This window comes from Phasianus colchicus, chromosome 4 (genome assembly GCF_987193195.1).
Source record: "Phasianus colchicus chromosome 4, bPhaCol1.hap1.1, whole genome shotgun sequence".
NCBI lineage: Eukaryota > Metazoa > Chordata > Aves > Galliformes > Phasianidae > Phasianus > Phasianus colchicus.
The window spans coordinates 63,190,261-63,213,764 of NC_143439.1; the positions used below are offsets into that span (position 1 = coordinate 63,190,261).

The 23,504-nt window shown below is 39.7% G+C and overlaps 1 protein-coding gene across 1 annotated transcript; it reads left to right on the forward strand.

The window, feature by feature from the left end:
• The first annotated feature begins 8,442 nt into the window (after positions 1-8,442).
• Positions 8,443-18,461, forward strand: LRPAP1 (LDL receptor related protein associated protein 1). The gene is made up of 8 exons (XM_031588324.2): positions 8,443-8,661; positions 13,156-13,300; positions 13,627-13,751; positions 15,486-15,606; positions 16,469-16,627; positions 17,021-17,103; positions 17,280-17,456; positions 17,790-18,461. Exons 1-8 carry the CDS (start codon positions 8,494-8,496, stop codon positions 17,853-17,855), a joined length of 1,044 nt encoding a protein of 347 aa, XP_031444184.2. The 5' UTR covers positions 8,443-8,493; the 3' UTR covers positions 17,856-18,461.
• The last annotated feature ends 5,043 nt before the right edge of the window (positions 18,462-23,504 follow it).

A 23,504-nucleotide genomic window follows, 5' to 3' on the forward strand; every position in this document is an offset into this window, starting at 1 on the left:
TATGACTCAGCTTTTCTGTCCAGCTGTCAAGGCTGGAGGAATACAGATAAGCATCTCTATCCTTCTTTTACAACTGCCAGCAATGCTATGCAAAAATGATTTACCTTTTCTTTCTCACAGATGGTCATTTTCTGACAATCTAATCACTGACAATCTCACTGCTGCAACGAATTTAAAGAGAGTATTAGAAGTAATTATGGTGATTTAGTTTTACACTTTAAACTATGACTGTTCATGCTTGACCCTTGTGGCTCTTCTATGACATGGAATAGAAATAATTCCATGAGATCAAATGCCGATATAGAAGAGACAATCTTATCACTATGCCTAATTTTAAAAAGTACATAGCTCAGATCAATTTTCTAAAACTGATTTATGACATTTTTAGGGTATGGTGATAAGGAAGCAGTCTACTATGAACTTCAATAGACCAGAATGTTCTTTTAGTTCTCTACAGAGAGAATGGTAAGCTACTGGAACAGGCTGCCCAGAGAGGTTGTGGATGCCCCATTCCTAGAGGTGTTCAAGGCTGGGTTGGATGGGGCCCTGGGCAGCCTGGTCTAATATTAAATGGGGAGGCTGGTGGCCCTGCATGTGGCAGGGGGGTTGGAGATTCATGATCCTTGAGGTCCCTTCCAACCCTGGCCATTCTGTGATTCTGTGAGAAACAACTCCAAAACATCAATTTATACATGTTTCAGTATCCTGCCTCAGGATTTTTGTGTACTGCATTCAAGTTGGAGATCCATTTGCAAATAATCCACACAGCCAGAGAAAGTCAGTGAATACATGTGTATTTAAAACAAAAAATAAATAAATAAAAAAGGTTTTAAAACTGTTTCCTTGAAAACATACAATCAAAAACAGAGTATGAACAGGACATACTTACTCAGGCCTGGCTGTGAATTGCTTAACAACGCACAACCTATATCAATTAAAATAAAAGCTACTTTTCTTTTGGATAAGTGTCAACTGCAAATTTTCCAGACAGCTCAATATTTATTTCTGATCAATTAATTTTAATGATCACCTCAAGAAAAACAGTATATGCCCAGCATCATAGTCCAGAAAGGTACAGAGTGTATAATGGGAAAGTAAGGATTACATACCCAGCTGGGTATATAGAGACAGATATAGAGGGCAGAATAACAAATAACTCTTACTCTCCCAAAAAGATTTGAAAGGGATTTTTACCTATGCTTCCCATCCAAAAATATTCTGTGCAGACCAAGCATGTAGAACTGCAGCCTAGAAGGAAAACATTTGAAAAGTTTTTATCAAGGCCACATTGAACGCTGCCCATTCATTCATTAATAAATGTTTTGTAGATATGTGCCATTGAGGACAACGCTAGAGAAATAAGGTTTGTTAGCATTTGGTTTAATTGGGAAGATAACTAATGCATTTTGAATGAAGGTATAAAAACAACATTTTTCCAGCTGCTGCTGTTTCAGTCTGTTGCTATGTTGCAGCAAGAATGGCTAGAAGCCACATCTTTCTGTAACATGTACTGTATCACATGTGAAAATAGACATTCAGATTTTGTTCTGGTAACCCTGAAGACTTCATCCATTTCCCTTTGTGCACATTCTTCCTAACATTAAGGCAACAAACAGCCATGTTTGGATCTTCCTACTCCTTCCCAAAGCCAGCAGATTTTGGATTGTTCACTTAACATTTTGGTCTCTTCCATTATTATTATTATTATTATTTTTTTTTTTTTAACTTTGGATAATATCCAGGAAAAAAAAAAAAATCAGAAATGGTTATGTGACCTGCACTTAGACTTCCATTTATTTCAATGTTTGGCTGGTAGATTTGTTAATCAAGAGCTCAGTGTTAGTTATTGTACATTTAACACTATGCAGAACAATTCTTTTTAATTAACCACTTTTCCACCAAAAATAATTTTCTCAACAATTACACTGACTTTTTTTTTCTTTGTTGATAGCTCATCTTGCAGAAGCAACAGAATCCAACTGGAACAACAGAGTACAACAGCAGGATGCCTCCAGCTTGGGCAGTTTTGCCTGCCTCTCTGCCTTCTTTTTGATCAAGTCTATAGCAAAGAAACTCACTTCATCTCCCTCCAGCTCACACTCACCAGTTATCATGTACTTGTTAGCTTAGTACCTCTTGGTCTGTTCTGCAACCCTAACTGCACTCCTGCCAGCATGTCTCCGCTTGGACTGTGTATGTTTCAGACAAGGAACAAGTCTTTTTCTCTGTCTCAGAAGTTATTTTTTGGGCTGCCATAGCACTATAACGAAATGAGAAGAACTACTCTCAATCTTGGGATTGGTGCAATTTCATCTCCCTTTACAATTACTGTTCTGCTGAGTTCACTCTTCCTGAGAGACTATCCAGCCACTGCTACTTGGATACTTTTCTTTTGAATGCCTCAGTCAATAATAATAACAAAACACCCTGAAATCTGTGTTTGGCTTGTGGAATCTTTCTAGCTGAACTGTGGTTTCTCCCTCCTTGCATTATTTCTCCATGACACCCATTGGGATTTGCTAAGATCTCAAACATAGCAGTGATGTAGACTATTTAATTCTAGAATCCTTCCTTTGCATCTTTCAGAGGAAGAGGACTTCCATAGAAGATCCCATCTGTTTATTTGGCTCAGTTTTCTACAGCTCCCATGACCCCTATTCCTCCTAAGCAGCTGAAATTTCAGGAACAGTAATTAGAAAGAAAAACTACTCCTTTTACACTCCTGTAATGTTCATGCCAGTGCTTGTAACAGTATGAGATGCCAAGCCTGCTTTGAAGGCCACTCACTAAAAATTCAATCACAGTGTAACAGTAACTTGAAAATTACTGCTGCTCCACTTCAAGACAACAACTGTCTGACAACAAATATGCCACAACACAAAATGTTTATCATATGGCTCAGCAGATACAAAAAAGATGCTGAGCTACATCTGAATAACTCAGAACTATGACATACAACACTTTCTTCTGCATCTAGAAGAGTGCTGGCAGTTCAGATAAATTTTGAAAGGCATAGCTATTGCTTGCTAAAGTTCAAAAAGTACAGAAGTACGTAGGCAATGAAGAGGAAATTGAAGGAAAATAAAGGGATGAATATAAGCATTATGTGGTTATAGTTTAAAAGTAATCATATGACGATAAAAGAGAAATAATGGAAGCTCCTGAATATATCTAAACAAGGAAACAACACAGCTGAAGTTATATGGGAACAGGAATTAAAAACAAGAGAAACAGAGAAGCAAAAGGTAGAAATGATTTGAGAAGGCACACCAGCCAAATATGAACACAAATGTACATCTGAAGACCTCCTGTTTTCACACCTCACTGTCCTATATTTTTTGCAGGAAAAAAAGAGATCTGGTTAAACTGCAGAGCTTTTAAGGAATCCCTAACAAAGTTCCAGACAAAAAAAAAAAAGACACTGCTACTCTGACAGAAATCTGAATAAAGGAGCACATCTGTCAGGTTTGTTTCTACACTGCACTGCTGAATTCCCTAAAGGATCTTTCAGGAGGAAGAGTTACAGTCAATTGTTTGTTATAGTTTTATGAGAGAATAACACAGCACTTGGTATTCAAGGACATGACACTTGGCATTTTTCAGAGTCCTTTTGGTATTACACGTTGTTTCATTAAACTTCTCTTGCATTTTCTATTGAACTAGACCAAAACATGAGTTGCAATGATGAGCTTCAACTCACAGAGCAGTTGCATTTCACTGGCAGGTGAGACACCTGCTAGCAATTAGTTTAATTGGGGTTTTTTGCACCCATTATTTATTTCATACTAATAATTTAAAAGAATCACAGAATCACAACAATTAGAAAGACCTCTGGAGACCTACAAAGTCCCTATTGTCTCATCAAGAAAGAGCCTTTAATGCACTCACTGGGAATTGGATCAAAAGGAAGTTTGGATCCACCGGAGCAGCTAGACATTCCCTAAGCAGGAGCACTAGAGCAGCTAGGAATTTCAACAAGTAGTTTATTTCTACCCAAAACAAATCAAATTTTCTAGAAGAACAGAATTCGTGAGCTGGTTTTGATATATTCATCTTTAGTATCTACCCTGAACAGTTCAGCTAAGGGAGCAATTTCAGCAAGATAATAGCAATAGAAAACTGTTAACATGTATGAGAATCAACCGCTCCACAGAGATGTTGTACAATATTACCCCAATACTTGCTTCTTTTTTCACTCTAATTAAATTCGTAAAATAAAGGATCCATTTTATGAGAATGCCCATTTAAAAATAAATTCCAACCTGGTTAGTTTTCTCTGATGTTTCATTAATTCACAGGAAGGATATATGTAAGAAGTTACTGTAATAATACATTTTCCCAACTTACATTTTCTGCACGTTATGTGATTCATTTTCTTCACTTTGACATTGTTTAGCTTCCCACTTGAATGCACAGAATTAAATCCAATGAATGAAATAAAGAAGTCGTTTCAGAAAAAAAGTTACAAAGTTTAATTGAATTTAAATGAACTGTGAGGAAAAAAAAAATAGCTTCATCCACACAACAGAGTGGTTTTCCTATGATTGAAAACTAGAACAAAGCAAGCCTAAAACTTCAGAGACTGCACAAGGACACCTTATCTGGGCTTGCCTTTACAGGGAGTCAAGAGACACCCGCTCAGAGAATCACAGAGGCAGATGCTGTGATGAGGACTGTTCATCAAATGGTGTTTGCAGAAAGAAAGGAGGTTTACAACACTCTAAGAGGTAAGAGCTATGAGGTTCCAGGCCTTCTGCAGAATGAATGCATAATGTGTTTTTAATACCACTGTGACTTCCTATCACTATCAGCTATTGCAAACTCTTGACGGGAGAATCAGAAGAATCCTGTTTCTAGTGGGCCAGCTGAAGGAGTCAAAATGTCTGGTTGACTCTCACCCTGGTCACAGATTTACAGAACAGCAAACAGTGAAGAAACTAGCTTAATCTCCTGTCAAACAGGATTGTGTCTTTGATGAGAGATTTCAGCTCAGTTAGTCCACAAACTTATCTATGACTGCTTTTCCCTGGAAAACACAAGCATGTCTGCAAACGCACTTTAAGGTAAATTAGAATATAAGGAACTAGACACTTCCATGAGAATGCACAAGATCCAGAGGGATGCTCTCTTCTGTTATTAAAAGAAAGTAAAATAAGAGATAGATTCCTCTATCTACAAATCTGTACTAAAAAGCAAGGATCAGACACAAAGAATGTCTTGGGTACTGACTGAGCAAAGACCACAAGGAAACTTCAAAGACATCCTGATTTGGAAGGTCCCTGTGACTTCAAATTACTACCCCAAGAGTGATTTATCAGCCAGAATCTGGATCTTTCTATGGCAACAAAGATTTTAAACTACTAGGATTTAATCCTATATACAAATAAAATACTGCAGACACAAGCAGAGCCAGTAGGATCATAGCAGAGTTAAAGGTACACTTGTGGTTCTCTTCACAAATCAGGCTGCAACTAAGCGCTGTGCTATCTTCCACAGGGAGTTTTGGTTTGCAGTCCCTGTTAAAATGGGATAGATGCTTTTATGATAATTTTACTCTTCTATCAAATTTCTTCCTGTGCCTTCAACTGAATTTTGTATGAAAAACTACTGCTGGGGTTAGGTTTAAGGACAAGAGTAGGAACAAAGAGAATCAGGAAAGTAGAACCCACTCTATTCCTGCATCTTCTAACCCTCAGAAACAAAGACAGAGAAGGGGTGTTAATAAGAGCTCATAATTACTTTAAAATCTAATAGAATAATAATTGATGTAACTCAGTCTTAAGGTAGAAAATTTCAACTTGTGAATTTAAGCTGATGAATGTTGCTCACCTCAGAAACTTATAAGGGTGGTGAAGCAGTGTAAATACTATTGTTGCTCAGAGTTTTCAGCTACAAAATAGCCTTCAGTCTATCTTAAGTGGTGATTTTTTAGAAAAGCAGCAAGAAACCTGGCTTAGAAGATAAAAACACCTTCTTCAATAAAAAATGCAAAACAAATCTGATCTGTTTCTGTAGCATTGTTACAGTTAGGTTAACATTTTAAAAGGAGAGTCATAAAAATGTTTATTGCAGGCTGCAAAGACAAATAAAATGAGGAATTTAGTTGGAAATTTGTTCCATAATATGGTGGTTAATACTAAAACTGATGGCTGATGGACTTGTTTTCCCATCACTTCACTAACATACTTTATATTTCAAAACATCAGCATGTTCCACATTTTAGAAATGAGGCAAGTCTGTTAGACTTTTGCTTCTACAATTCAGTTTTACAGCAACAGCTTCTAAGTCCATATGACTGAGAATCTCAGCACAAACTTAGGAAAATGTGGAAGAGAAAAAAAGATGCTTATATTGTTTATGGAGAAGAAAAAAAACACAAAAAAATGGAGTCCAGTAAAAATCCTCCTCCTCAGAGTGCCATTTTCAGAAATCTCATTATAGTTTGGGCAGTCTATTTGTTTTCACAGGACTGATTTATAATGCATGAAGATTTGGTGTTGACTGTAGTACAGCACTACACTTTGCTCTGCTCAAAGTCACACAAGGTTCAAAGTAAATTAATGTGTGAACCCTTGGCTCCACCACCAGCCAGGCTCTAGTACTGTACTAAATAAAATGGAACGCATAAAATGCAAACACCCAACCATGCCAAAGATCTCATACTACACAAGTTTTGCAGTGTGCAAAAAAGGATTTAGCAGGAAGACCAAAGAAGGAAAAAGTTTATTCTGTCTTTCCCTCAGAAACAACCACGTGGAGCATGCCCTGCATCTCAGTGCACATCCCCTGCTCTTCCATGATGATGGCATTCAATTTTAGTTGATTTTTTTAATAATAAATGAGGATATATACCAGCCCTGGATTAATCATTGAACATTTTTCCCCAATATTACATATTTTTGCTTAATACAGTCTGACTTAATATCCTCCAAAAGCACCCCATGGCCTGCCGCACCTCCTGGCTGTGTGCTCTTCACAGGAAGCACCGTGAAGGGATGGGGGCACCATGAAGCAATGGACTCTCCTGTCCAGGAGCTGTGCTCAGCACACACCACTGACCTTAGGATTGTTCTCATAGTCCACCCCTTTCACTAACAACCCAATCTACTCATTACTACATTTCCCACAGTCCTCCTCCTCTCCACACCATTGCACTCTATAGGCTGTTCTGGGCAGGGCTGTCTTCTTTCTCCAGTGGAGAACAAAGTCCTTCCCCCTCATGGGGAATAGAGTCCTAGAATCATTATCGTTGGAAAAGACCTCTCAAAGATCATCCAGTCCAACTGTCAACCTGTCCCCACCATTCCCACTAAGCCATGTCTCTCCGTGCCACACCTACACATTTCTTGAACACCTTCAAGTACTGTGACTCTCCACCATCTCCGTGGACAGCCTGTTCCAATGCTTGACCACTCCTTTCAAGAAGATTTTTTTCCTAATATCTAACCTGAACTTCCCCTAGCACAAACAGAGGCCAATACCTCTTGTCCTTAATGTTAATTTCCTGGGAGAAGAGGTTGACCCCCACCTCACCAACTCTTTCTTTTAGGTAGAGAATCATTTAGGTCCCTCTTGAGCCTCCTCCTCTCCAGACTCAACAGTCCTATTTCCCTTAGCTTGTCCACATAAGACTTATGCTCCAGATCCTTCACAACACTGTTGCCTTTCTCAATGTCTTTCTTGTAGTGAGGGGCCAAAAACTGAACTCATTGCTATAGATGCAGCCTCACAGAGCTGAGTAGAGGTGGACAATCGCCTCCCTGCTCTTGCTGCCTGTACTCTTTCTGATACAAGCCACAGTGGCACCAGCCTTCTTTGCCACCTGGGCACACCGCTGGCTCACATTCAGCAGGCTGTTAACATCCCTAGGTTCTTTTCCAGCACACAGCTTTCCAGCCACTCTACCCCAAGCATTGCCTGCGGTTTTCATAACCAAAATGCAGTACTCGGCACTTGGTCTTGTTAAAGCACATTCTGCTGGTCTCAGTCAGGCAATTCATCCAGTCCAGGTCGCTCTGTAGAACCTTCCAACCCTCAGACAGATCAACGTTTCCAGCTTGGTTTCACCTGCAAACTTACTGAGGGCGCACTCAATCCCTATGCCCAGATCACCAATTGTTGTTCTTGCTTTCTGCACTTCCTCAACTGCTCTTTATTTTTCACACACTCTTGTGCAGGGTTCTAATATCAGGAACCTTAGCCTGATTGAAAGGGCAGTGCTTGGACTGCGTGAGCCTTTTCCCAGACAGTGGGTAAGGATAACTCAGTGGTCACACAGCTTAGGGAGCAGCACACGCTGGGCAGAGGAGAACGTTTTATATACGCATCCACAGCCGTATTTCCACATTTTGTGCAACACTCAGAAAAAAATTAAAGCATGCCAACGCAATGCTTCTCACGCCAACCACCCCTCCCTCGCGGAGGAGGGCGCAGAGGCCGCCCCTCAGCAGCCGCCCGGCATCTCGGGACTCGTAGTTCCCCGCACGGAGCGACATGGCGGCGGCGCGGTCGGCTGTTATCGCCGCGTTCCTCCTCGCCGTCAGCGCTCGGGCCAGCAAGTACTCCCGGGAGGCCAACGAGGGGCTGGCTGACGCCAAGAGGCGGGAGGCCGGGGAGTTCCGGGTGGTGAGGCTGAATCAGGTCTGGGAGAAGGCGCAGCGGGTGAGTGGGGCAGCGCGGAAGGAGCTGCTGTGAGGCGGTGGAGGGCCGGGCCGCCGCTTCGGCCCCAGGGCAGCCGGCTGAGGCGGTGCGCGGTCGGCAGCGGTTCGTGCGTGGCCAAAGCAGCGCGTTACCAGGCCCCAGCGCGGGGTTAGGCCTCCGGTTGCAGGAGTTTTTGCCTGGGTTTTAGGCCTGGTGCCTCTGCCGGGCACGGCACGGACTGATCACACAGCCCTGCCCCAGGGGAACCGCGGTGAGAGGGCCCTCAGGAGGTGCCCCGTTCCTCTCTTCTGCCCTATGCACCTGGGTTATGAGAAGCGTATCTTCCCATAGTTGTGTCCAAGAGTGAAACTTCATGTTGAGGAAGCAGAAGGCAGAGTGAGCGTGAAGCCCCTCTAGTACTGAGCTGGGTCTGAGGCTGACTCCTGCACCCACTGCTTCAGCTCTGTTCAGTGGCAGCAGCCATCATCCTTGCTTTGCTTAGGGCAGGAACTCAGCACGGTAGGATAAGAAATCCTCCATCGTGGTGGCTGGATTCCCTCCGGTATTGAGTTTACACTAAGTGATGTAGTCTCATGCAGGTGAGCCAGCAAATGGGTATTGCCATTCTCAGATTACAGAATCAAAGTGGCTTAGATTGGAAGGAACCTTAAAGATCATCAAGCTTAAAGATAATCAAGATCAACCTTACCCATGTCATGGGTAAGGCTGTCATCTACTAGGTCAGGCTTCCAGGGCTCCATCCAGCCAAGCCATGAATGCCTCCAGTGACAGGCTACCCACAGTTCTCTGGGCAACCCATGCCAGTGCCTCACCTCCCTTTGAGTAAAGAATTTCTTCCTAACATCTATCCTAAATCTCCTCTCTTATTTTAGAGCCTTTTGCCATTGTCCTGTCACTATTAGTGAATGTAAAGTAAGTCCCCATCCTGCTTCTAAGCTCCCTTCACGTACCAGAAGGCAGCAATAAGGTCTCCCCAGAGTCTTTTCTTCTCCAAGCTAAATAAGCCCAGCTCTTTCACCCTTTCTCTATAGGAGCCCACTGATAATCTTTATGCCTTTCCTCCAGACCCACTCCAATAGCTCCTCATTCTTCACGTGCCAGGGGCCCCATGCCTGGACACAGTATTCCATATGGATCAGAAGGGGGAAATCACTTCCCTCACACTGCTGGCCACCACTCTTTTGATGCAGCCCAAGACATAGTTGGCCTTTCAGGCTGCAGACTCACACATATGATAGCCATAATTGTGACGGTTATCTTAGAATTCATTGCACTCTAAGCCAAAAAAAGTAATCACAATGCAGCAGAACAACCTCTACACTGCTCTGCACACCCATACTCACATCCAGAGTATTGTGAAACGTTTGAAGAAGAGTCATTGCTGATAAGAGCTCAGTTCTTCCAGGCAAAAATAAGTTAATCCTGGATGGGCATTATCCCATCTAAGCTACTGAATTGAAACTATGGCATTCTTCCTTGGGCAACACTTGGAATTTGATAGGTTTTAGTTAAAAAAAAAAAAAAAAGAAACAAACAAAATACTCCTCCCCTCAGTGGGAGACAGGTAGAGGACAGGGCAGCATGTGAACTAGCAGCTAAAGAAAAAACAGCACTGAGACTAGAATAGAATTAAACTAGAATAGTATTGTCTGTTTCCTCTTATCCTCCCCTCTGTTACCCCATCTTCTTTTTTTCTTTTTTTTCTTTTTTTTTTTTCTTTTTTTGTATCTGGATCTTCTGGAATTCAATTTTGAAGCTTCACATCATCCAGATTAGTTCCTGGCCAAGCAGGCTAACATAAGAAATGGAGATAAGCCTGTCAGGATAAACTAAATAACAGTAATTTTCATGCATATGAGGCAGATTTTAGAGAAGCAATGCATACTTGAGCTATATTTACTACCATTAGGCCAATAGTCACATACAGAAGGAAGAACTGAACTCACCCAGCTAGTGAAGGAACAACAACTCCACAACACCCCCCTCCTCAGAAGGCAGCCTGAACCCAAGATTTCTCCCCTTAATGGCTGGCCCTTATTTTAGCCCAGGGTGGCTCTACCCTGGATCCACCCCTTCTGGTCACATGGGGACACAGGTGCAAACAGTTCACAGGTGCTGCCTAGACCAGCCATATGCCATCACCAGCTGCTCAATCACCATTTCAAACTGGGACCTAACAGTTCCCCTAAATAAGGAACAAGGAATGTGCATCTTGACCTCAGTGTTTTGTTGTTTAATCATTAAACATAGCTTTTTGTCTCTGCTCTTAGTTAGTCTAACAAATGACTGATATTAGTGGTGTGAAATGTCATGTTAACACTTTTTTTACCTGATGTTATTCAAGTTCTTTCATGAGATGATCTTGAAGGAAGCAGATCATGGCCTATATGCTTTAAATTGCCCTAATGTCTTCGCTTTTATATTATGTAACTTGGACAGACAAGGGGATTCCAGCAGAACATTTCAAAGAATTTGTGTTGTTTAAAAGTTACATACCAAATTATAATGACAGTCAGAAAAATATTCTTGAACTTGAGAGAATTTTGAATAGAATCTTCCTTTTTCTCCTCAGAGAACAATGGACTTAATTTCATTCCTTATTTTTTATTGAGAATTTAAAATGTTTGGTTAATGAAGATGCATCCCCAAACTTTCCATTTAGATGATCTGATGTTATTCTCTGGTACTTTTAGAAAAGCCAAAACGATGTGTTTATGAGGTTGTGCTAACTGCAGTGGATGTCTAATGTAAACTGTGTCATCTTTTATACATTAGCGTGTCTCTGATGGCAGTTGCACATTTAAAAGGTTATACTGTCCTATTTCGCAGTACTTAGGAGTTGAATTGTTATCAGAGTTACTGATGGTGACTTTTTTATCCTGGATTTGCTCAACCTGTGAACATATTATGGTGTTATAGTACAGAACTTCCAAGTAATGATGAGTCATTTCCTTCACAATTTATAGCAAATTTTTACTCAGTCTTCCTCTCAGAACATTGGGACACAATTCTGCTGAGCAAAACAGTGTTACCTTGGTGCCACCACAGCACTGAAGATCTGGCTGTCCAGGTCAGCCTGCTCCAGAAAAGCAAAGAAGTAAATAAGGTTTTCATTATTTTAATGCACAAAATTCATAACTAAAGTGGTTTCTGCTAAATGCTTAGCTTTCATCAAACAGTTCTCTAAAAGCAAATGCAAAAGAAGATTACAGAGAAGCTTTAGAGCTAGAGGGACCAGAATTTTTAATACATTCTATAAAGTATTTATTTATCTGTGATTCCAAGTACTCTCAATTTTGATAAATTATTTCACTAGGCTAAGCACAAGACACAGAGAAAAACCTGGTTTAAAAATTGCAGTAATTAAGTAATCTTGTGCCACCGAATGTAATAGAGGAATTTACGTTGAAACCAGAAATGGTAATGTGCAGAGGTTCCTGAATTCCCTACAGTTTAGTGCACAAGCTCAGAATAATGGCACTTTTCCTAGTTATTTTCAGATAACCTGCTGATGCTCAGATGAATGGCTGAGTCTTTTCAGTACCATCAGTTTAAACGTCAGTTTCTGATGTTTAAAAATTATACTGAGATCTGAATTGTGTATGTTATTGAATTCTCACTGAAAATGCAAGTTTTTGTAATTTTTTACCTGATTTAATGAGGGGGGGGGAAAAAAAGGATAAAAAAGAAAGAACATCCAGTCAGTAAATTCATGCTATAGAACAGATGAACCCAGCTGGTCCAGGGGTGGATCTGAGCTCCCAGGAACTGTTTGCTCAGCAGCCTCAAGTAGGGCAACTCAGAAAGCTCAGGCAAGACTTCATTGGAGGTCACACTGCTGGCACGTGTTTTGATTACCTCTCTTCTCTGGGCTTTTTCTCATTCCCGCCTTCTTGTCATAAACACACTTGCAAGAAGTTCTTAAGCATGAACATGATTTGTTTCATTTCCTTGTTTCAAAGAATAACTAAAGCATCTAAAATCTGAAAATTCAAAAGTTTGGCTCATCTTGCAGCAGTGCTGCTTAGCCAGCTGCATGTTAGTTATTGCCTTTGTTCTTGTTTTCTCCGTGTATTTCACAAAATTTCAAGCTGGCCTAGTGGTCATTTAAATCCTTTTTTTTATTTGTAGTGTCAACCTCAGTATTTTCTCTTTTTCTTCCATTATGTAGGACAGGAATACTTCTAGGTTTTTATGTTTTTAATGCACATAAACCATGCTGAGAATCTTTGCAAACTATTCGCTTTGCTGCTAGTAAAAATTGCTGATAAATGAGTTGTGTGACCAGCAAGGCCATACTCAGTGTCCTGGTAGTCTGCAAAACCATACTGACAAAAGAAATTTGCCAACTCACTAAGATTGTGTGGTTAGAAGATAGTCCAAAAGAAAGCATACATGCTGGCAAGGCACAACATTTGAGAAGTTTGGCCATTATTGCCTGTTGTATCTTAGTAAAACTGAATGGAGTCAATTCCTTCTTCTGTTTTCATTTAGCTTCATCTCTCTGCTGTGAAACTAGCAGAATTGCACAGCGATCTGAAAATACAAGAAAAGGATGAGCTAAGCTGGAAAAAACTGAAGGCTGAAGGGCTGGATGAAGATGGAGAGAAAGAAGCCAAACTTAGACGCAACTTAAATGGTAAGGTATATCTTTGCAGAAGAGATTTAAACTGCATGAAATGTTTGTTTAGACACCTCTGTAAGTGTTTGAACCATTTAGTAACAGATTGTTTTTTAAGACACTCAATATGCAGTTGTTTGGAGATCAGCAGGATTGTCAGGAGGCTAACAGCTTCCTTTGCTTCTGATGTTTTCAAAAAAGATCATTAAACTCTTCATCTTAAACTGTTAATCTACCCACTGTGAGCTGCAAAATCTAACTCTGAAAGTCAAGGATGCAGCAGCCAGCCTAGTGTGCATTCATAGCTGATTCTAATGCATGTCTATCTTCTACTTCCCCTGCAGTCATTATGACTAAATATGGAATGAACGGAAAGAAGGACTCCCACCTAACTGATACTAATTACATTAAAGATGGTACAGAGAGTGATACACTGAATGATCCAAGACTGGAAAAATTATGGAGCAAGGTGGGTAACATTTCCAGGATTGCAGTGTAGTAAACCAGTATTTCTTCTCTTCTGAGAGCCTCCAATCTTGGAACCTGAAAAGCTTTAAGCAATACTGATCTCTTTTTTAAACACAGGACAAACTGCTGTGCTCTGTTGCACATATCACTGTGCACTGTGGGCATTCCATATGCATCCAAGTCAGTAGGTTTGGGCAGCTTATCTTTGCCAAAGAAAACACACTGTGGAGGCTAAGATCCTCTGTCCATTAAGACAAATAGAATCTTTCCTCAAATGTCACTGATTCTCTTTTCACAGAATTTCACAGAATCACAGAGGTTGGAAAAGACCTTCAAGATCATCCAGTCCAACCATCCACCTATCACCAGTAGTTCTCCCTAAACCATGTCCCTCAACACAAAATCCAACCGTTCCTTGAACACCTCCAGGGTTGGTGACTTCACCACCTCCCTGGGCAGCCCATTTCAGTGCTTGACTACCTCTTTCAGAAAAGTAGTATTTCCTAATGTCCAGCCTAAATCTCCCCTGGCGCATCTTGAAGCCATTCCCTCTAGTTCTATCACTAGTTACACGAGAGAAGAGGCTGATCCCCAGCTCACTACAATTTCCCTTCAGGTAGTTATAGAGAGCAATAAGGTCTCCTCTCAGCCTCCTCTTCTCCAGACTGAACAATCCCAGCTCCTTCAGCTGCTCCTCATAAGGCCTGTGTTCCAGACCCCTCGCCAGCTTTGTCACCCTTCTTTGAACACGCTCATTGTTCTTTCCATGTTGTTTTGTTTTTAACTTTGCTTTTAAAGTAGAACTATTTCATGGAATATTTAGAAAGGAGAAAGAGGATGTTTGGGGAGATGTTAGAAAGCCGTTAAATAAAGACATTCCCAACAATGTTTTCAAGTGAAACCTTCCAGGATTTGCATGAAAAATAAATAGAAAGTGTACTGTCTGGGCAGCTAAAACTGGCAAAATAGTAATCTTAAAAAATGAAGTAATTTGTTTTTTAGAAACAAGTAGTTGTATAAAGCAAAGAGTTCTTAGACCAATCTAGTGCAGTGGTAATAAAGCAGAGAAAAGTTTGGCTGTGCTTTAAAATGTTAATCTAACCAGATGCAGCTCTGCCAAAGGATACACTGTCATGTGCTTTGGGGAGTAGTAAAGTTCTTCACTTAGATGTATTCCCTAAGGCTGAGTAGGTGTGAACAATTTTCAGTTTTGGTCATGCCATTGCAAGAGGTAAGTCTTGTGGGCAATTAGGGCTTCACTAATTGCTGAATGTAGTCCTGTGAGGAACAAATCACTGCATGTCAAATAGAATCATAGAAATGCACAGTAGTGATACAATCTTCACTTGCCAGTAGAGTACGATTTCTTGAGTAAAGATTGTGCTTAATATTGGGCTACAGCTATCACACAGACAGTTCCCTTTCACTTGCCCTTGAATCTCTATGGCCCTTCCTTCTCTATCAAAATTGTTTTCCACAGAATATAAAAGAGAGGTTTTTCATTGGGTAGTCTCTAACAAGCCAACTTCAGTTTGATATGATTAAAGTGACCGTGTTCCTGAATGTCTAGTTTTGCCCTCAAACTTATATAGTGGGATTCAAAACAGAAGATCTTAGATCTTATGGAAGAGCTGGGCTTAATCATTTTCTTAATGTAGCAGGGAGAAGTTTTAGCAAGGGAATGCATGTAATAGCACTTGGCCTGGGAGTCATAATGAGCTCATGTTTCTTTCAGGCCAAGACCTCTGGGAAGTTCTCGGATGAGGAGCTGGATAAGCTTTGGCGAGAATTTAAACATCACAAAGAAAAGATTCGTGAATACAATATTCTGCTTGAGACCGTGAGCAGAACTGAAGGTGTCCAAACATTTTCCTGATGTTTCTAGATCTCTCCTACTGCCTCCATTGTTTCCAAGTTTCTTTGAAAATCCCTCGGTCTGGCATTCCTGCTACAACAGCTTGCAGATGCTGACATTCCCAGATACTTGCTTGGTTTAATTCCACATTAGCTGCCAAAAATCATGCCAGCTAATGAAAGTGTAGCCATTTCAGTTTTCTAATTTTTGCTTGTGTTTCAAGCAGTGAAGATGTGATCAGATGACTAATAATGGCTTGTTGGAGTTTAATGGAAATTATGCTGCAAGCACAGATTTACTGCTGCAAATTGTGGTTCTAAAGTCTGCAAGACATGGATGTTTCATCTCATCAGTGGAAGTCCAAGAGGATATATATCTTAGGCACTGAGCCTGAGGATCTGTATCCAGTCTGCTGTATTAATCCTAGTTAAAGTTTTGTTAGAATCAAATTGTTCTAAAGCTTGCAGGCAGCCTGATGTTTGCATTGCAGAGTCCAAGCTGAAGCTGTTGAAAGTGATTTCAGCATTGGACGTCCTGACTAATTCATGAAATGTCTGAGGGAGGGTTATAGGATTTACCAACTATATCTATTCAGTTTCCTTGAGATAATGCTAACCAGGGAAATTAGAACATTCCCTTATTAAAATTTCAGCTGATCACCAGCAGGAGGTAAAAGGCATTTCTGTAACACCACCCTCCAGAGCACTGAGGAGCATTAACCTGCAAAAGGAGTTATACTGCTTTTTAGAGTATGATGTCAGTGCCTTACTTATTGTAAGAACTGATTGTATTTTATTCATCCCAGATTTGAAGCTTCTTACCTAGTAGGATTTGGTCCACAGTCAGCTTTTCTCTTTCAACAGATATTCACAAAAATGTAATCAACCCATCTGAAGAGAACCTGGTGAAAGAGGAAGTCTTGCACAACAAACACAGAGAACTGAAAGACAAGCTAAGAAGCATCAACCAGGGGTTTGAGCGTTTGCGTAAAGTCAGTCACCAAGGATATGATGCAACCAGTGGTACGATTCAGTGGTATTTTTTTAATGTTTTTTTGGTATCAATTTTATTAAACAAAAATCAGTGAGCAAGTTAATTCATTTAATCATAGTAAATTCATTTAACATGGGAAGGGATATTACACTTTCTGCAACAGGGGGCAGGTACATTAGGCAACATGCAGGGCAAACAATGGCATTAATTAGTTTGGGGGATTTTTTTTTTTTTTTGCTTTTAAATCATTTTTTTAAATAAATGCTTGCTACAATACTATTGTTTCAAGTGAAGGACTTGGACTTTTCTCCCTTTTCATCTAAGTAGATCTATTAGTAATATATTGTTTGGTGTATCTGCATGCTTATCTTGCATAAAAGCATTATGTCCAGATTTTCATTTGATGATATATGTTTGTTTAGAATTTGAAGAACCTAGAGTGATTGATTTGTGGGACATGGCAAAATCAGCCAATTTCACTGAGAAAGAGCTAGAATCTTTTCGGGTAAGTACAATTCCAGTAAGATCTCCCATGCAAAGATATTTTCCCACATAAAGAAATACTCTGTGTTACTCTTGGAGCAGCCAATTCTATATTGCTTTTCAGGCACCGGAAAAAAAAAGTCATGATTTCGTGTTTCAAATATTTACATATATGAAACTATTCATGCATTTTCCTAGGAGGAGCTGAAACACTTTGAAGCAAAAATTGAAAAACATCATCACTATCAGAAGCAATTGGAGATTTCACATGAGAAACTAAAACATATAGAGGGGACTGGAGATAAGGAACATCTGAACAGAAACAGAGAGAAATATGCCATGCTAGAAGAAAAGACAAAAGAGCTTGGATATAAGGTCTGTACAAATGCAGTGTATATACCTGTTGAAAACTAGACTCATTAGTGGAGGGAATGTCAGTTACACAGTGCTGATTTTTTTCATGCAGGTAAACATCTTCCAGAAGAGGAGGCTAAGGCACACCTGTGCTTCATGTTTAATGCGGAATAGGCATGATTGGTTTTTACAAATTTACTTGTTCTAAAATGCCCAAAAATTTCCTAGTCTCAGCTCTTCCCAAGAGCTGCCACATGTGCTGATAGCAAAATCTAAATATGTTAGATTGATTGATTTATTCTTCTAACATGATTTGTTGTCATACTGAAATTTGTTTGATCTTTTTTCTGCTAGGTAAAGAAGCATTTGCAAGACTTATCCAGCAGAATCTCCCAAGGTCTTCAACACAATGAGTTATAAACATCTGTTCTCCTTCATGGGATCGATTTATGAACATAAAACAAATAACAGAGGGATGTTATGAACAGGGTTAGCCAAGCAGTCCTTCCGAAAGGATTGAAGAGTTGTCCTGTAAGAAAACGTTCTGTGGTCCACTTAGTTTTATATTTGCACTATCACAATAAATGATTACATTATAAATCTGAATCAAGTAACAGGCTTTGAAATAAGTCACGTCACAAGGGAGCGTGAACTCTCAGAAGATTCCTGCTAGTAAAGAAAATACTGATCTTATAGTTAGTCAAAGTATTCTGATCAATGAAAGCAAACACCTGACGTACAGGTTGTTAAAGTTAAGAGAAGTTTAATATTTCATTGTTTGGTATGATGCATTTTCTACTGAAGGTAATTAAAATGTTTTTACTTGCTGAGCATTGACTCAGAGCTGCACTGTATATGAATCTTTCATGTGAGAGGAGGAGGACGAATGAGGAAGGAGTAAATATTGAGGTCAGTTCACAAAACTTGCAGACTAACACATCTGAAGTTACTGAATATATGTGTACAGTTGTGTCATTCATAGCTGCTTGGTTTTGTTACACTTAGTCATTAAAAATCAAAACAAGATACCAGTGAGGTGGCTTTTGTTCTTCCCTTTTGTTCGATGACAAGTAACCAGATGGAATTTTTTGGAGCATATATGCTTATTGGAACTGAAGTTAACTCACACATATGTTTTTAATACAGGGAGGGTAGTTTTGCATGAGAATGTGATTCTGTATTCTGAATAGGCAGAAGGCTTTCTAAAGCAGTTTGTCTCCGAGTATGTACTCCAGTAAAACGTTCTGTCAAAGTTTCTGTCACTTTCTCTTTCAAGACCAGATCTTCCTGTTGCACATCAGAACTTTGGCTGATGTTAGCCACTTGAGTTGAAACTTTCTATAACAATAATGATGACCTGTTATTTCTAAGGATTTTTTCTTGTGAAACTGCCAGGAGCAAGACTAAGGCAAAGGTCCAGTGTAGGTAAATCATTACAGCTGCTTGGTTGCAAGGCTCTATCAATCTCACAGAGCTGTAGCATGCCATTTTAGGAAACTGTCTTCAAGCCTTGCTTGCTATACCTGTTCTGTGAGAACCAGTGAAAAGAGACAGTTTGTCAAAATCAGCCACTGTGTATATTACTTATCCAGGTCCTGAGTCTATGGTGGGTTGAAAGTAGTGTGATTCTTCATGTAGAGGCTACTTCATAATGTGCAGGTGATTTTAATGAAAACAGTGGTAGCAGTCCTACTGTGAGATTTTGAATGCCTTACATTGCAGCAGTAAGTAATTTTTTTACTGGTTTTGTTTTGATGTAAGCTGTTATTTATATTTCAGAGAATCGTTGTTCATCAGTAGAAATGCAGACCACAGTGAGTGAGAGTAAGTCAATAACAGTTCTTAAAAATAATATGATTTAGATGTCTACAGGGAATTGAGAGAATATCTGTAGATTTCTGATTCTGAAAGCACCTCTTGTGGCTGCAGTGACATTGCCAGCAGTGTTCCAGACCTAGACTTCAGCCTAAGCACCACAGTTGATTGCCTTTGGTTGCATAAGAGATTTGAGCATAGCTACATTCATAGTGCTAGATCTCCCTCTAGCAGCTGTAGTGCCAAAGATGGCATTCAGTAAGCTTTAGAGCAACCTGTATGTTTTCAGCTCCAGGATTCCATTAAGAATGGTCTGAAGCAAAGTTAACTGATGTACTGTTCCAAGGGTAATGGAATTTATAGAATTATTTCTACTGTAGCTAGAGGCAACTGAAAGTTCCAGTAAAAGTTCATCATCTTAGAGATAATTCATGTCATTTGTGGTACATGTCTCCTTTGGTTGGTAAGCTAAAAAAAAGTAAACCCAAAAATAGTGTGGCTGATTCTACTCAAGAAAGAGAGATCTTTTTTTTTTCCAGGATGCTATGAAATGACCATTTCTTCCCCACGCTATTACAGTAGAGGCCACTCAGTTTTCTTTAAGACAGCTGTAGCTGCATTGCCTTACACGTTTATCTGTCTTCTTCATGAATTTTTCAAAGTGAATGCAGTATAGAAATGCTATACAACCTCTGCAGTTTTCTCTTTGTAGAATGAGGAATCCACATACCACAGGTCAGTTTGGTGTTCAGTGGCTGTAGCTTTGGTTTGTAACTTGCATGTAGAAAAGCCTGCATCTGAGGAATTTGAGCACATAAGCTACATATATTAACAGAGCAAAGGAGCTAATGAAAGCAGTGAAGTCTGAGAAGTGAGTATCAGCCCACAGAGAAGGAGCACAGAGTAGCTACATGCCCTGCACAAGAGCGTAGAGCACAAAGCTGGGTTTCATCTTTGTTGTTTACCTGGAAAAGGATACGTTTTGTGAAGAATTCCTGAAGAATTTTTGAGTAGAAGAAAGTGCTGGATTCACAGAACACATTCAGAGCAGCAGTAGTAATGGTTGTGTCCCAGGGCACAGTTGCTTCAACACCGGCCTCAGCACTCGCCATAAGCAGAGCTGAGGGTTGCACCAGATCTTTACCCTGCACATCACAACAGTAATCAGGCTCAAACACTGGCCAAACTCCAGCAAAGAGTGGCAACTGCTTCAGCATACAGAGACTGACAACATATATTTACATGTTGCAGTAATTTAAAATTAGGAACAAGTCACAGATCATTAGTAAAAAAGGTTGGAAGACTGGTTTTAGTGCAGTCATTTACTTCAGTTGTTGAACAAGGCTGTTAATGAGTCATTAGGTACAAAGGTTGTTCATACAAACATAGAGGAGAAAATGTTAAGCAGCACTGTTTGCTCCTCCTAAATTCAGCTTCCTCCTGAAAGCCTGAAACAGGCTTTCATCTAGCAGTTAGATATTGCAGTAGCACAGAGAAAACATTAGGAATGGCATCCATTCCTGCCAAGGCTCTTTGCTGCTTTTTTTGAGATCTGGAGAGAGTGCACAGGCTGACATCTGGTTACACTGCTTTGAAAGTCTGTGCCTTTCACCCATCAGTGTTTGTACAAGTCAGTTTATTGAGGTTTTAAGTCAGAGACAATTCATACAGCCAAAATAACACGAGTGAGTAGTCTTTGAGATGTTGCTTTTAAAAATGGCCTGAATCCTCCAACTCATGTAAAAAGCATCAAAAATTCAAAGCCAAGAAAAAAGGGTATAAATGGAATACTTGGTTTTGTGTATAGTTCATGTATACAGTCCTGTGCTTAGTGCAGGTTGAATTATGGAGGCCACAGATGAGACTGCAGGGAAATGCCAACTGAATAGGAAAGCAGTAACAGCTTTTCCAGGGTAGCTGAGCCTTCTCTTCCTTAATGGGTAATTTATCTGATTGATCTTGTAATTATTCAAATTACAGTTTTTCAAACCATTCTGGGAAAAAAAAAAAAAAAGAAAATACAAAAGTAGGAGCAGAAGAGGGAGGATAAGAACTGTATTTATTAGGGGGGGAAAAAAAAGGTCAGAATGTTTTGTGCTTTATACAGTCTGTCAAACTCTTCCCTAAAAAAAGAATCTCAGATTTGTTAGTGATTTCATACAGGACAGATTATTAAACAGGTTGGAGGGTTAGAAAATGAGAGGGAAATATACAGAAGACATAGCATAAACAAAAATAACCAAATCTTTCTTAATGGAAACACCATGTCCTACATGAAGGTAGGGGAGCATCAATTCTACCTTGACACATAAGGAAGAACCACTACACCAAATGGATTGCTTTAATGACATCACCTTCACTCCCTAAGGGATTTTTATGCCTTATAGATCAGAAGTAGCAGGAGTATCTAAATTCATCATGTGGAGATCATTTATATTTTGTGAGCTGCATCTGAGGTGCCACCACTTCCCTGCCCCACCTCCTAGCAGCGATCCAGTTCCAGCATATATATACACCACAGTACCCAGAAACCAGAGCATCACAGTGGGAGCTGTGCTGCAGGGAAGCACAAATACAGTGCTCAGCTCAGAACTAACCCAGACAGAGTTAACACACAGTTCTCAGTTTGCAACATATTCATGATCCACAGACCTTCCCTGTCATTTGGAGCTTTGGAGATGGATTTAGGTTGGGTTTTGCTTTTGCTTTTACTAAAGGTGCTCTTTTATGTACAAAATTCTACCAGTGGTACGCAAGCAATTTTGAAATCATTTTTAAACAGAACTTTTCTTTCCACAGCACTTAATTAGAATAAATAAGTTAAAAAGTCACAAAATAAGTCAGTAAATAGGCTGTTTTTCAAAACAAACCTATGATTGTAAAGCCTAACAGGGAGCTACAGAAGATGAAGACTGCATTTTCCATACATCAGTTTTAAAGTACCAGAACCAACATTCTCAAACGTAACACACAGCTGACATGTATTCATGTATTTCATGCCATTCACGTAGCACCTGTGGGGAAGCAGGTCATCAACCTACAGCAAAAAAGAGTGGATTTGTTATTATTATTATTACAAGTAGCAGGTCATAAAATAGAAGTGCAAATTTTATATCTGTCCAGTTGAGCCAAAATAAATTTATAAACTTTCATCCAGAGAAAATACTTTAAGTTGAGCCATACTGTACAGTGACAATTGTAACACAAATGCTATCAGTACTCCTTAATGCATTCATATATCCAAATCCTCACATGTATTATCCCACCACTCAGTGAGCTCTCCTAAATTAAAAAGAAGCCCATACACAGATATTAATGCTTCACATGGGGACATAAAAATGATGGGTACATTAATACAGCATGTAGTTGTTTTGTTCTGCCACTGATGTATTAACTTATCAGAAAGCTACACACATCTGCTTTAATAATAACATTTTGCCAGCCTCAAAAGTTGCCTGTCAAGAATTGATCTACCGTAATTTAAACCTGGTGGTTTTCAAAGGGCAAAGTGAGTGCTGAATTTCCTTGAAATAAGTCTCTAAAATAAATGTCTAATATTTTCCCATTATAATTTTCCAGGCCACTTATTTTAAATAGGGAGGGGAACACCATTATTTTAAGAAACCTGATGAAAACTGGAAACCCACTCATGAAACCCAGTAATTTGCAATGCTTGGCATCAGATCCATATCCAAATTAAAATCTCAGTTTCTAATTCAAGATGCATGAACCAAAAGCATTAATTATCAGAGAATCATTAAGGTTGGAAAAGACCACTAAAATCACCTAGTCCAACCATTAAATTGTCTTTCAACGGGGAAAGAGTTCATTTGCACCCTCGACCCCATGTTCTGGGACTCCCATTTACAATACTGAATATGAGTATAGACACCAGACCCATTAAACAGTCACAGTGTAAAGAGATTCCACATACCAGCTCATGGGACCACTGGTGATCTCATATTTTGTTCCACTGTGAAGTTCAAAAAGGCAAAATGGGAGGGAACAATGTAGAAAAACGTATCTCCAAAAGAAGAGGCTTCTCTGGCAAGAGTTTAGGAGCCAAGAATTGCTGATTTCAGTTCAACAGTAGGCTGCTGGCACCTCATTTTTGTTAGGAACTTTCCAGATTATACTTTGTTCTTAGTCTGCACCAAACGACTGCAGATTCTCACAAAATAAAACACATTTCAACCAGACACGTAGGCAAATATCGCCTGGAAGACTGAAGCAACCTACCCTTTCCCAAGCCCT